We start from the raw sequence: 12,930 nt of genomic DNA on the forward strand, positions 1-12,930 counted from the left end.
TTCATTTAATTTACCTTTGATCTCATCCCTTCAGAAGACATTGACAACAAAATAAGCATGACTTGGTAAATGCTTTCTGCAGTAGACATGACATTTCTGCTATGATCTTTGTTTTCTTTTGGTTAGGAGCAGCTCTGTGATTTGCTAAGCATTTTGCAGGTATTCCTATGGATATGTGAGACAAATACACTATCATCTTTTTCTCTGAAATGAACCTGGAGCTTGAAATCAGAGGGATTCTTGGCTTCAGAAGTGATATGAAGCATAATTCATGCTATGGCTTTGTTTCTTAAGAGAGTTGCTATGTGATGAAGAACTAATCTTCTGTATGGCCATTATTAGATTTAATAGATTTTATTTGGAGAATTGAAATTCTGCAGTTCCAGTATTTTAGCTTGAACTCTGTCTGTAGTGTTTCCTACTGATAAATGGGTTACTATTATTTGGTAACATCTAATTTTGCAGGGAACGAGTAGTGCTGACTTGGATCCATTACAATAATGAATCTTAAACATTACATTTTTTTGACTGCTTTAATGGATCAGTATAAATCTTACCAGAGTAGTTTAATACCCGTTCCTTTTGTGACTTGGAGTTCAATCAATTTCTCAACATAATATCTGATCAATAAACCTAAAACTGTGACGTCCTGTTCCTTACTGGAGTGGGAGGTGAGAGAGCTGGGGCTGGGCTCTTCTGGGTCTCGCTAAGAAAGGCCTAATGGCAAATGGCTAACTAAGGTAACGGCTTTAGTAAGACAGAAGAAGAGGAATATAGACTGAATAAATCTTACATCGCTTCAGATGCTGGATGCTCTGTGTTTTTTCTTCTCTCAGCCTGATGCTGCATTTACTCAGCGGGTGGTCCTGAGCTAGGAGAATGCTCGACCGGACAGTGTTAAGTGATGAGTGTCGTTAAATCGCAGGGGCATTGCTGGTTTCTGCCCTAGAGATGTTGGTACAAGATGAGCCTTCTGTCTCCCACCCTCTTCTTCCCCACCTTCTTCTTTGTTTCTCTTCAGCCCTCCCCAAAACAAATCCAGACTCCAGGGTCTGACTTTGGAAGCGTGCGAAGCTTTCCAAGTCCATCCTGCCTTGACTTTGAGCCTCAGGTAAATTAGCGTTTATGAAAATCAGGCTTTAAATCTTTTCAGCATTTCAGAAAACGCAAATGCATTTCTGAAGTCAAGCCTGTAGGGAAAGAAAATGTTAATGTTGCTAGTACTTAGCAAAGTAAAAGCTGTGCTCCAAGGTCAGCGCGTGTGTGGGAATGGTAATCATTCTAAATAGACCTGAATGCTGATCCCATTTGTACTTATGCTCAACATTTAGCTTGTGCACGAGTGTTTGCAGAATGAGAGCCCTCGTGGTAATTTGTGCTCAGTGAGAGTTGTCTTAGGAGTCCTTCCTGTGCAAGCCCGTGCAAGCTCTGATACTTCCAAGTGGCAGGGAGGGTGTCTGTGGCGTTCCTGGTGGCCCACTGGTGTTGTGTGTGGTGCGAGGTGGACGAGCTGTTCTGAGCTGGCTTTAATCGGTCAGAACCTCCCGTGTTGTGTTCAGCAACACGTGGAGATACTGAGCAATGAATGCGTTAAGGGAGTGCATCGTTCTGATCAGTATAACCCGTAGGGTGTTCTAGTGGGTGCAGAGCAACCTTTGTTTGGTTTTCTCTCTGCTTGTGCTGTGGATTGTGGGCAAATCTGTCTTTGGTCAGGGTGCTGCTACTGGTGCAGTCTTCCTTTAGGAACAGTGCCTTTATGTGTTGCATTGAGACCAGTCGCTTCCAAAACAGTAAGTGTAAAGACAGGGGGTTGTTTTAAAATTAATTCCATTGTCCTTTAAAAAAGAGACTATTCTGATAGAAATCATCAGTTTCTATATCACATAATTAGAAAATTTAGAAATTAGAATTATGCTTGCATGAGTAGAAAGCTAGTCATTGCTGGAAGAACAATCTGTGCTTTTTTCCTACATGGGGAAGAAAAATATGTTTTCACTTTCAAAGTTATAACTTTTTTTTTTATTAGGGTTACTTGCAGCTAGTGAGTGAGAGGAATAAACACATCCACTCTGAATGCTCTTAGAGAGCAGGTACTGTCGGTTCTGAAACACTGATGGATGTCCAGGAGTAATGCAGAAGGAATTTCAAGGGGAGGACAGTCCTAATACTACTAAAGGACAATTTCTGTGTGAGTTTTTCCTAGGCAGATTTGCAACCCTATCTCTTCCTCTGAATTTATTTATCTGGAAGCATTGGGTGCCCATCTACTTTCTCTGCTTTATAGCTTCTTTGGCAAGGGAGGAGGAAACTGCCCATAAAATGGGAACTGGGATCTTGATGGAAGAGGACACTGAAAAATTCTGTGTGGGTCTTGCAGACTTGCAGAATAAAATTGTCACTCTCTGCCAGGCATGCTTTAGCATGCATGCTAAAATGGGTGTTCTTTTACAGTTCTGCCTAAATAACAGGAATTCCCTGCTCTAACCCATTAAGGAGGATGGATGACAGGGAGGGATTTGTGTCGTGGTTACAACAGTGAATAGAAGGACACAGTAACAGCCTGGTTCATATTTCAGTCTTCAGAAGGTACTCATGCTCTTAAACCGAGGCTTGTCAGTTGTGACACATTTACTGATTCTTTGCCAGTACAGTAAAATTGTATGTGCTAAAACCTTCCCGAGCTGATAGCCTGTGTTAAATTCATAAGAGCATATAGTAGATAATGAGGTAGAAGTAATCAGTAAAAACTGCATGCAGAATGCGAAGCTTTCTAAAAATTGTGTTGTGTTGTCCTGACATTTGCCAACCCCATCAGTTTCTGGGTGAGCTGCATGATGTGGGGAGGGCAGACAGTGGGCTTTGCTGGTAATCTCACGCATTCTCCTGAGTCTCCTGTCCTTTTCTCTCTCATGACAAATGAATCTCCAAACGTGATTGTGCTTGCCAAAGTTATGTGAACAGCACCTGACAGAATTCATGTGAATAACAAGAAATTTGAGCAGTTCTGCCTTGGTGTTGAGGAAGGAAAGCGGAGGCTGGCAGGGTAAGGCCGGGCAGCCACCTGGGTGCTGGGTGTGCAGAGCCACTAGGTGTCATCCCGCGCCGAGGGACAGCCTCACAGCCAGCCCGCCTGTGGCTTTTCCCTACCATTTTTAATTTAATGCTGGCATGGTCGGTATCTTCCCACCAGAAGAGGCATAGAGACTTAGTGTGTTTTGGCAAATGAGTTATCGCACTCTTAGTGTTCTTTCCATTGATGCTGTACCAAAATTGGATCCCTTCGGAAGATTTCTTTAGGTCTTTATCCTTCACATCAAGGAATAATTCCGTAAGATTATTCATACAGCAGTGGTGTAATTAAAGCAACCTTTATTATCGACTTATTGCTAGGGTAGGTTTTGTTTTTTTTGTGTTGTTTTTCTGTTTCCTCTCTCTCTGTTTTATACCAGGCCACGTTGCATTGAGAGGGCTGCTGCAGACACTGACGTTTGCTTAGAAGATTTCTCAGTTCTGGCTGCCTCCATGCAGGCATTAACTAGCTGCACATGAAGCAAGATGGCCTTTTACTTGGGTAGCCCATCCTGCAGCTTCAGAGCTGCTCTCCCCGAGTGCTCTCGCTCAGCTGGCTCCCGAGCTGCCCGTGAAGCTGATCCTATGACAACAGTAGCTAGACCACTCTGTACTTGTGTCAGCTGGGGAATTAACCTCCCTAAAAGCTTCCAGTCCATATCTAGGCATGGGCAGACAGAACAACATAGTTGTGCTGCCACGCTTAATTGGGCTTGTTTGTACTGCAGAGAGTCAGCATCTTGGGATGGCTGCGAATTGCAGCTGACAAATGTGGTCATTACATGCAGTAATCCAGGAAACTTCAACTCCAAGTCAGGCTTCTGAGTCCAGCTTGAATGTAACCACTGCAGAACGTTGTGTGCTGAGCTGATTATTCTGTTCATTTATCAAAAACCTATCTTAAACTGGTATAATTGTAGAGACACCCCGTGACTTTGTACCTGCTCACAACATTCATATATACAGAAAACTATTAATTAGGTATTTTCAGACGTGATAAATCTTTACCTTAAAAGGCTTAAGTTTTCTAAGTAGTTACCTGAGGCTCAAACATCTTCAGCTGTAAAATCTGAAAGCACAGCTGTACTTCAGACTTAGTATGGCTTTTGTGCCATCGTGAAAGTGCAGCGAGAAATGGTGTTATGGCAGTGTGCATTCTGTAGGTGCATCACTCACAGTCTCTTACTTTTTTTTTTTTTTTTTTCTTTTTTTTCCAGAAAATGAATAGTAAGTGGAATTAGGTCAACTTTTATTTATTCTTTTTGAGTCAAAAACTTTGCAGGCTGAGAATGTAGACTTGTGTGTCTTAGGGGCAATCCCTTCTGTTCTGCAAACATTATGGGAACAGTGTGTTCTCACTGGGCTGCAACGCGCGGTTCGAGCTCCTTTCTCTTCAGCTCATTGCACTGGGTAAGCGTGGGGATGTCCTGAAACAGCTGATACCTGATCAGGTGTCTCATGCCATATGTGTGGTGGAACAAGAAGGTGATATAGATACATACGGGGAAGTCATATGGTTTGGAGGCTTAGGGGGGGCACAGAAATGAAGCTCAACTCCCACAGCTGTTCCTTTCCAGAGGCTTTGACACCTCAGATGGAGTGAATTGTCAAAATCAAAGCGGTAAGGTCATGGCATTTCATTAGAGAGCAAGTACTATTGCCTCTTGTTTTTTTATTGCAGGACTTCTCATGGTGCAGTGGGCTGGGGCTTGGCGGGTGGTGGTGGTGAGAATGGCAGCAAGGCAGGAGGGAAGCTAGTAATGACCTGGGCAGCTGTGCTTGTGCACAGCTTTGTGCTGTCTGTGCTAGGAAGCCTTGGCAAGTGCCTTGTGTGCAGGTTGCTGAGGGGGGATTGAGCAGGAAATTAAAGGGGTTTAGGTTAACGATCACACATGTGCTTTTGCTGGCTCTCTTTGGGTGGATGACGTGAACTTCTTTGTGACCCGTGGGATGTGGAGGGCTTGTCAAAGTGTTGGTGGGTAAGCACAGAGTATGTGGTTTGTCTCCTGTTGCTGTGGGTAGGGAAAGCCTTCCCTTCACCTGTGGTGATTCAGGAGTGAAAGTGAACCCTGAGGTATGTGGGCAGTCTAGACAGCTGCAGCGCTATGCAGCCTGCGTGCCAAGAATGCGGGCTCTCGCTTCACTTGGCTTGGATTGATCCGTGTAAAATGCGTGGCAAAATAAACACAACTCTGCAAAAAAAACCCAGGGGAAGTAGGAGTAAAAATGCCTTTGAGACCTTTTTCAGTTGTTTGAGTAGGACAACAGACTTTGTAATTCTTTGCATTAGCCCAAAGCTAGGAGCACCGACGAGACAGGCAGAAGAACAAGCCTTCTCCTCCCGTGTTCCTACTGATAAAGCTCGAGTGTATTTATTTGAAAAGAATCTTCTGTTTAACTGGCATCTTTACATTTGCTAGCCCTGAGGAAGGCAGCGAATGAGGTGGAGGAAAGCCACGCATCCAGGAGCAGTCGGCGTGGTGCTGGAGATGGAAGCAGGCTGTCTCGGTTTTCCCTGTACTTTAAATGAGAAAAGAGTGGAGACTTTGTGCCCTTTGGCTGTTCAGCACTGGAGTGTGTACCAAGGACTAGCTGAGGTTACCCCACACTCAGCCTCAAGAGCTGACAGCCGTGTGGTCAGTGGGATTCTGTTGGGCTGGGAGCTCTGCTCCTAGAGAGCATGGAAACACTTCCCGGTAGGCCCCGTGGTTTCAGGAGCCACGGTTAGCTGTGATCTTCAGGAAAGGGGAAAACTTTGTTCTTTGTTGTAGTCCGTGTGATGTGTTGACACTCATTTTGTTACGTTTGCAAAATGTTATTTATTTTGTTTGAAAGTAGGGAAAATATTTTTTATATCCTGCTAAGCGTGGCAGTGCTGAACTGTGGGGCTCCTGGTTTGCGTGGGCGAGATGAGTCCCAAGTGCTGCACGTTAGCAACTGGACAGTGGGGAAGGAATGGAGGAAAACTCCAGCTGTTTTCCTTCTGTTTTCTTCTCCAAGGAGAAGCTAGCAATGCTGTTAGATGTAGCTAACTGCACGTTGTCTTTTGGATACTTCTAGGCAACAGCTGGTCCAGTTGGTCTTGGATACTCCACTGATTTCATCTCCATTGGCCTGTAGCAGGCGTTCAACTGGCAAAAGCCACGCTAGGACTCCTGCGTCTTGGCCAGTCTTAAAAGAAGAGGTGCCAGTGATTGACAGTTTCTTGAGAAAGGAAGATGTTTGCACCCTGACAAAGACAGATGGTCTGGCAGAAACAGATCGGAAGGTTTGCAAAACTGAGAAACAGCATAACCTCTGTAACAGCTCTGCAGAGGCTGGTGGCAAAGACAACGAAGTGGGATCACAAGAGAGTCCTGAATGCACCAAAAACCATGAGAAACCTTCTACGTCAGTGGTAAAAGTAGTCAACAAAGGTGAGGGGATTAATTTTTTTTGTTCTGCTCACTTCCCCAAGTCCGTAGCTGCAGCTGGCTGTGTTAAAGTACCATCAGTCTATGGCATGCATCTCGTTTCTGCATTGTCCTGATCTGCACTTAAAGCACGGGCGTGCTCAGATGCTTCCTGCTTTGCTGGACTGATTCGTTCAGATTACTGCTACACGCATATTCTTGATGAGGGAGTTTGGGCTGATGTCAAGTAATTAAATTGAGTTTGACTCTTATAGATTCCTTTGTATTGTGTAACAACTCTTTTAAAAACAAACAGAAAAGTTGCACAATAGGTTTATTGAGTAAAAAGTGAAGTCATTTTCTCTTTTCCTTCAATTTGATGAGCAGGCAGACAACATTGATGCTTGTTGTTCTCTTATATGCTCTGCAACCATAAGCAAGGTATTTTACAATTTGTTTGTTACTTGAGGGGTACACCCCCAATCAAAACGATCCTGGTTTCAGTTCTGTTAATGTTCCTATCCATACATTTTTTCAGAAGAAAGTAATCCACTTTATTCTCCTGTAATTGTAGATTAATTTATTGAAGCATGGAAATGTCCATTTATACTAATCAACTGCAGTGAAACGACAGTATCTTCTTAATTTTTAACATCACAGCAGGCATCTTATTTAATTAAAAGTCTAACAAGATCATAGAATATCCTGTGTTGGAAGGGACCGGCTTGGAGTTGGTTGGAGTAAAATTTTGAGACTCAATAGTGTATGTTTATATATTCTTCTGTTTAACAATTTATTTGACTGAAGTTTGGGAGTTCATATGTATTCACTAGCTGGGTAGAATGTAATACTGCCAGAAAAGTGGCCATGTGAAAATGGTATCAGCCTGGCCAGAAGGTGTGTTTTCTGGTTTTATTAATCAGATTTGCTCACATTAGGAATTTCAAACTAATATGAAATTTTAGCTCTCATTTATTCTTGAGCAACTGAAACTTTCACTTGCCGACCATTTTATGACCTTATTAAATGCTCAGGTATGCATTACATTGAAATTCCTTCAACAAATGCAAAGTAGTTGGTCACGGAATATAAATGAGTGATTCAAAATGAGGCAGTGCTGAAGTTCTTCTAGTAACTATTAATTGTTGTGTTAAGAATTGAAGTGTAAAATTCTAATACAATACTTACGAGTAGTCTATAATTTTGTTAACTGTCCCAGTTAATTGTTGTAAGTCAGAAACTGTAAAGCAGTGTTACCAGATAGCTCTGAATTCACACATTTCAGTGTTTATGCTAGGTTGTGTTTTGCTTCTTTTTAAAAATCCAGATTGATTGTCTTCATACTAATACTGACGATAATGGCTAGAGAATCTGTCTCATGCTGTTCGTTTAAAGTTACCCTTTTGGTTTTTTTGCAGAATGTACAGAATGCAATTGCAAAAGACAAATACTTTAAGTTTTTGTCTTTAAGTCTGTGTTTTGACTGTCATTATAGGTGGCCTTCACAAGTATTTCTTGCAAATATGATGCAAGAAGAATTTGGACATGGGTGGGGTCATGTACAGGGCAGTTGTGAGTGAGTGGAAGTCACAAAATTGAGTTATAGGCACTTCACAAAGAAAGGGGAGTGGACTATGAAGCATGATCGGATCACAGAATTCCTGTGAGGTTAACTAACTCGTGTGTTGATGTGAGCTTTGAGACCCACGGCTTTGAAATATGGAAACACGATGTTAATATGAACAAATTTTGGCTATACTGCTCTATCAAAATACAACAACCTCTTAAATATAGGAGTGAAATACTGCAAAAATGAAAGGGATTATCACAGAACTAAGTGTATGTTTATATTGGCAGTGCTAGGTTAATGATTGGACTTGATCTCAGTGGTCTTTTCCAACCTAAATGATTCTATGATTCTGTATTAGTCCTTAGGGTTCCTTGTAGCATGCATGTTCTAGATTTTTACTACAGTTTTAATTCTCTTTGACTGCAGGGAGAAAGATGAGATGCATTCTGATGTTACATAGAAAGGGGAATAACTTCTTGAGAGTGAAAATGAGTGCTAGAAATGAAGGTTCTGGACAAATGTGCCAAAACTTTTTTCAGAAACCTGGAATTCTGTGCTTGTATTTTATTACATCAACAGTTAGTTTTTCTTATGAAAATACCTGATTTTTGTTGTAATATACATGCTAGTAAAACCATTCTCCCTTGCTTTCAGTGGAGTGTCCTGTTTGTGGGGTTGCTATTCCAGATGAAAACATAAACAAACATCTAGATAGCTGCTTGACCAGAGAAGAGAAGAAGGACCGCCTTAGAAGGTAAGAAGAATCTCAGAACTTTTTGTGTGCATGTAGCTATTGTTCTGCACTGAAATAAGAAACATTAGTTGATGGGTTGTAATAATATAGTGGATTGTGCTTGTTTCTTGATTACCTGTAACATATGCCAATGTAAAATCACTCTATTGTTCATCTGAGAGTTGTGTCTTTATTGAGGCCATTTTCATAGAAAGCTGAAAAAATCTCATAAGCAAGTTTGGGGTTGCAGTTTTAATGCTTTTAAAACTTCCCCAACTAGTTTTTGTAGGACATGGCAAGTATTTGTCTGGAAAGTCTTTGTGTTTCAGCAGTCTGAATTCAGCACACATCCTTCGGAAACCAGACTGAACATCAGCTTCATCCTAATGAAGATGAGCAATACTGAGTTTGCTGATGTGATTTGAAGCCCTTGCTGTCAATACTAAAAATGGAGCCGCAGTACTTGTTACTTGGGAAGTGGCGTTTGCACAGTTCCCTAAAGGAAATCAGACGAGACCTCTTGCTTTTTGTATGTTTGAAATGTTCTTTGTGCTAGATGAAAAAGTGTTCTGTCTTCCTAGAGCTATTGCTGTTGCATTAGTCAGACGTTGTGTGATGTGCCGTACGTCGCTCATGGCTGAAATCATTCCTTCAGCTATTCCTTACCCAAAGTGGCTGAAATGCCCTGTAAAAATGCAAGTCAGTATTTGTGTTCTTACTAGAAGTATTAATTAAAAAATGTTTGTTTCCTCTTCCTTTTGCAGTTCTACTCAAAAAAGGAAACCTATGCCTAAAGTTGTTTACAACTTGCTCTCTGATCGTGAGTTGAAGAAGAAACTAAAAGAACACGGACTGTCTGCCCATGGGACCCGGCAACAGCTCATTAAAAGGCACCAGGAATTTGTGCACATGTATAATGCTCAGTGTGATTCTCTAAATCCCAAATCTGGTAAGTTAGAAATTCTAGGAATGTTTTTATCATCACAAACTTTTTGTATGCATTTCTCTTTCTTTTAGCTCACAGGATAGGAATAGGCTGGTTTAAATATTTGGAATGATTATAAGATCCTGATTTTTGAAATCATGAATTAACTTGCCAGCTCTGGGCTTGGCATGTAGGAGCAAGCGTATGAGAAAAGCAACCTTGCAATCAACACTATTTGATTTTTCATTTTGCTCCTCTAAATGTTTTAAGAGCTTGAATAAGAACTAAAGAAAGGGCAAGTCTGTAAGTGACTTAGGTGCCAAGCACCACCACTTGGTTTGCGCCATGAAAATAAATATTGGTGTGTCTAAAAATTGTTTTCCAGGACTTTGGGAAATCTCTGTGATGAGAACCAGCGCATACAATTAAGATTGCGTTTGATTTCAGCAAGTTTTGGTTTTATATTTAATTTCAGCAAGACTTAGCAGGGATAGGGTCTTAGCAAGTTTATGCCTGCAAGAACAACACTTGTATCAGAGTTCAGTGTCAGCGATTTATGCTGGTCTGGCAGTGCAGCTCAGTCCCCTCAGAGCCCCTTCCCGAGTGCCCCCAGAGGCAGGAGAAGACAAGTGGCTGCAGTAGGTGCTGGAGGTGGGCAGCCCCTGGCAGGCAGGCTGGCAGGAACCGAGCAGCCCCGACACCAGTGAGGAATGGAACAGACTGCTCGCTGCTGCTGCTGCCGTGCTGGGCTCGGGGTGAAGTCAGGGAGGCACAACCCGGCTCGTGCTGCTGCTGCCACGCAGCCGGCAGCCACGGGAGGTGGGCACTGCCCTGGCTGGAGCCTCCTGCCTCTGCTGGAACTCAGCTCTGCCGTACGCCTGGCTCTGGCAGCCTCGTGATGTGCTGCGTGTTGCCCTTCCTGGAGTGATTCTTCACTTGATGCTCACAATGAAGCAGCAGGGAGCCCCTGTCTGTGTAGCTGATCCAAGCTAGCTAAATGAAGTTTCACGGTGCGTTGCACTCTGCTTTAGCTAGGATCCTCTAACTAAGGCAAAGCTCTCATTGAGGTCTGCCTCCGTACCTATTTATGAAGGTGAATTATTAAACTAGCACTTAGGATGCAGACATGCATTTTTGATGGTAGCAGTGAACCTAAGGTCACTGTAAAATACAAAGCATAGATGCCAAATTCCTGGATTTTGCTTAAACCAGTTTTGAACAGGTTTTACTCCTTCGCAGCATAATCAGCTTCTTGTTCTCTGCCAGCTTTACTCTCTAGTGGAAGTGTTTGTTTTAATAATCTGCGTAGCTACCTAGTAGCTCTGTGAAAATGATTAAGTGTAGAAATGTTTGTAAAAGTAAACGTCAAAATAAACCATGCAGACAGTGTTGTGTAATGTTTATATGCTTTTGAGGTGTCTGACCTAATGGTTTGGGTGGGTTGTAATTCATGCTTAGTCAATGGGCTTTGGGTATAAGCCTGCAGACAGATTTTTGTTGCCTTGGAAGGTACTCCTTGGAGATAAAAATAAGATAAGCAGTATATTTCATCATTTTCTGCTTAAGGATAGATTATAAAATGGAAGCTTTTTATAAAGATGTGCCTGTATGCCACAGATAGTGTACAGTGTGGTAGAGAAAGATTCAAATATGATTTGAAAAGACTACACTTTGCTGTGAATTTGGTACGGAGGAAACGTGAGCACGAGGGCCAAGGAGCTGCGGGAGGCAGCTGCCAGAAGCACTGCCCGGTGCTCAGCACCAGCTCGACACTGGCAAATGTCCCGAGTGCTGGTGTGAAACCTGTCGGCTTGTATGTGCTTGGGATCTGAGCCCGAGTTTCACTGTTGGAAAGCTAAGGCGGGTTTGTCTCCGTGATTTAAGTTAACAGTAGTTTCATTTAGTGCTGGGAGCACTCTAACAGCTCATGTTTTAATGATCTGTTTCTTGTGTTTTCAAACAGTTGCAGAGATTGCTAAAGAGCTGGAAAAGAATGAGAAGATTCGGGTTCAGCTTGAAGTTAATAAAACTGGTGAAAGTGTAAGCTAATTATCCTTGTTCCCAAGTGGGGGTGGATAGGAGAAATCATAGTGTGGGCACTGAGCACATTTGCCTGTCATGTTACTGTGGCAGCTCCCAGGTTCCTCGACTGCGTGTTGGACTTTGCATATACCATCTTCTAATCACGACTTTCTCATATCGGTCTTTTGTCATGGGCAGTTCTTAGTGTACTGCTGATGTCCCTATGGCCAAACCACTTCAGTAAGACCTTTTTTTTTTTTGATTACAATGAAGATTCTTGAGAAATGTTCCTCTTGGTCATATTGGAAGATTTTGACCCTCCATGGTAGTGCGGGGAATCTTTTGCTTCCTAGAATTCTCTAGGATTTATCTAACAAATTCCTTGTTTCCATATTAGCAATAGTGCCTGTTCTTTTCCCATGACATATGATACTTTTGTGACTTTTGGTGCACATTTATTGCACAGTATTAGGAAGTACTTTTTGGCCCACACACGCTGGATGTTACATGGGGCAGTTTGGCTTAGTCTCGTTGTCTTTTTGAAAGCAAAGCAAGACAGCATGTATATGTACTTTAAATATATAGTACTTTATATATTTATATATTTTTTTATATTACATCACTGCAGAGGTAGTAAGAGCTAGTGGGTGGGGGAATGAATGGCTGAGCCTTGGTCCACTTAAGTCTGTAGTTTTAAAGTTTGCAGCTTTATCAGCTTTTTCTCTTTGTAAATAAACATTCATGTGCTTTCTGTAGAGCTTGACCTTTACAAAGGATCAGACAGAGGAAGAAATAGACAAGATCCACTCTGGATATCGTAAGTAATATGCAAGTTTCACTTCATTTTCCTCATTAAGTCATCTTTTTCCCTCTGTGCTAAAACACACACATGGACACACACCTGTTTATTCCCCACGTCCCTCAGTTTAATAGATGAAAGCTGAAAGTTCTCTTATTTGGGCTGAAATTTCCTCTTTGAAACAGTCTCTGTTAAGAGAGAAAGCTCACTGTCAGGAGGGGGTAAAATTGAGGGGGAAGAAACCTTGAGACACCTCCGTTTATGCCCTTTCTGCTTACCTTCTGGTCCTCCTCCATGTTCGCTGGATATAAAGAGCAGCAGAGTTTTCCTGTCAGCCTCCCTGGATGCACAATGCACAGTTGTGTGATTTCTCTGGGAACCCGTGGGCAGTGTAAGGAGCAGAACTCTGGAAGGACTCCC

General features: G+C 42.3%; 1 protein-coding gene across 4 annotated transcripts in view; it reads left to right on the forward strand.

The window, feature by feature from the left end:
* Positions 1–12,930, forward strand: part of RAD18 (RAD18 E3 ubiquitin protein ligase) — a 55,454-nt gene that overhangs the window by 17,065 nt on the left and 25,459 nt on the right. For all 4 annotated transcript variants that reach the window (XM_072044616.1, XM_072044617.1, XM_072044615.1 and 1 more), the window contains 5 exons: positions 6,130–6,485; positions 8,686–8,785; positions 9,529–9,713; positions 11,653–11,729; positions 12,468–12,528. In XM_072044616.1, the coding sequence (XP_071900717.1) occupies positions 6,130–6,485; positions 8,686–8,785; positions 9,529–9,713; positions 11,653–11,729; positions 12,468–12,528 (779 nt within the window). The remainder of the gene's footprint in view (positions 1–6,129; positions 6,486–8,685; positions 8,786–9,528; positions 9,714–11,652; positions 11,730–12,467; positions 12,529–12,930) is intronic.

The sequence above is a fragment of the Anas platyrhynchos genome, chromosome 13, assembly GCF_047663525.1.
Source record: "Anas platyrhynchos isolate ZD024472 breed Pekin duck chromosome 13, IASCAAS_PekinDuck_T2T, whole genome shotgun sequence".
NCBI lineage: Eukaryota > Metazoa > Chordata > Aves > Anseriformes > Anatidae > Anas > Anas platyrhynchos.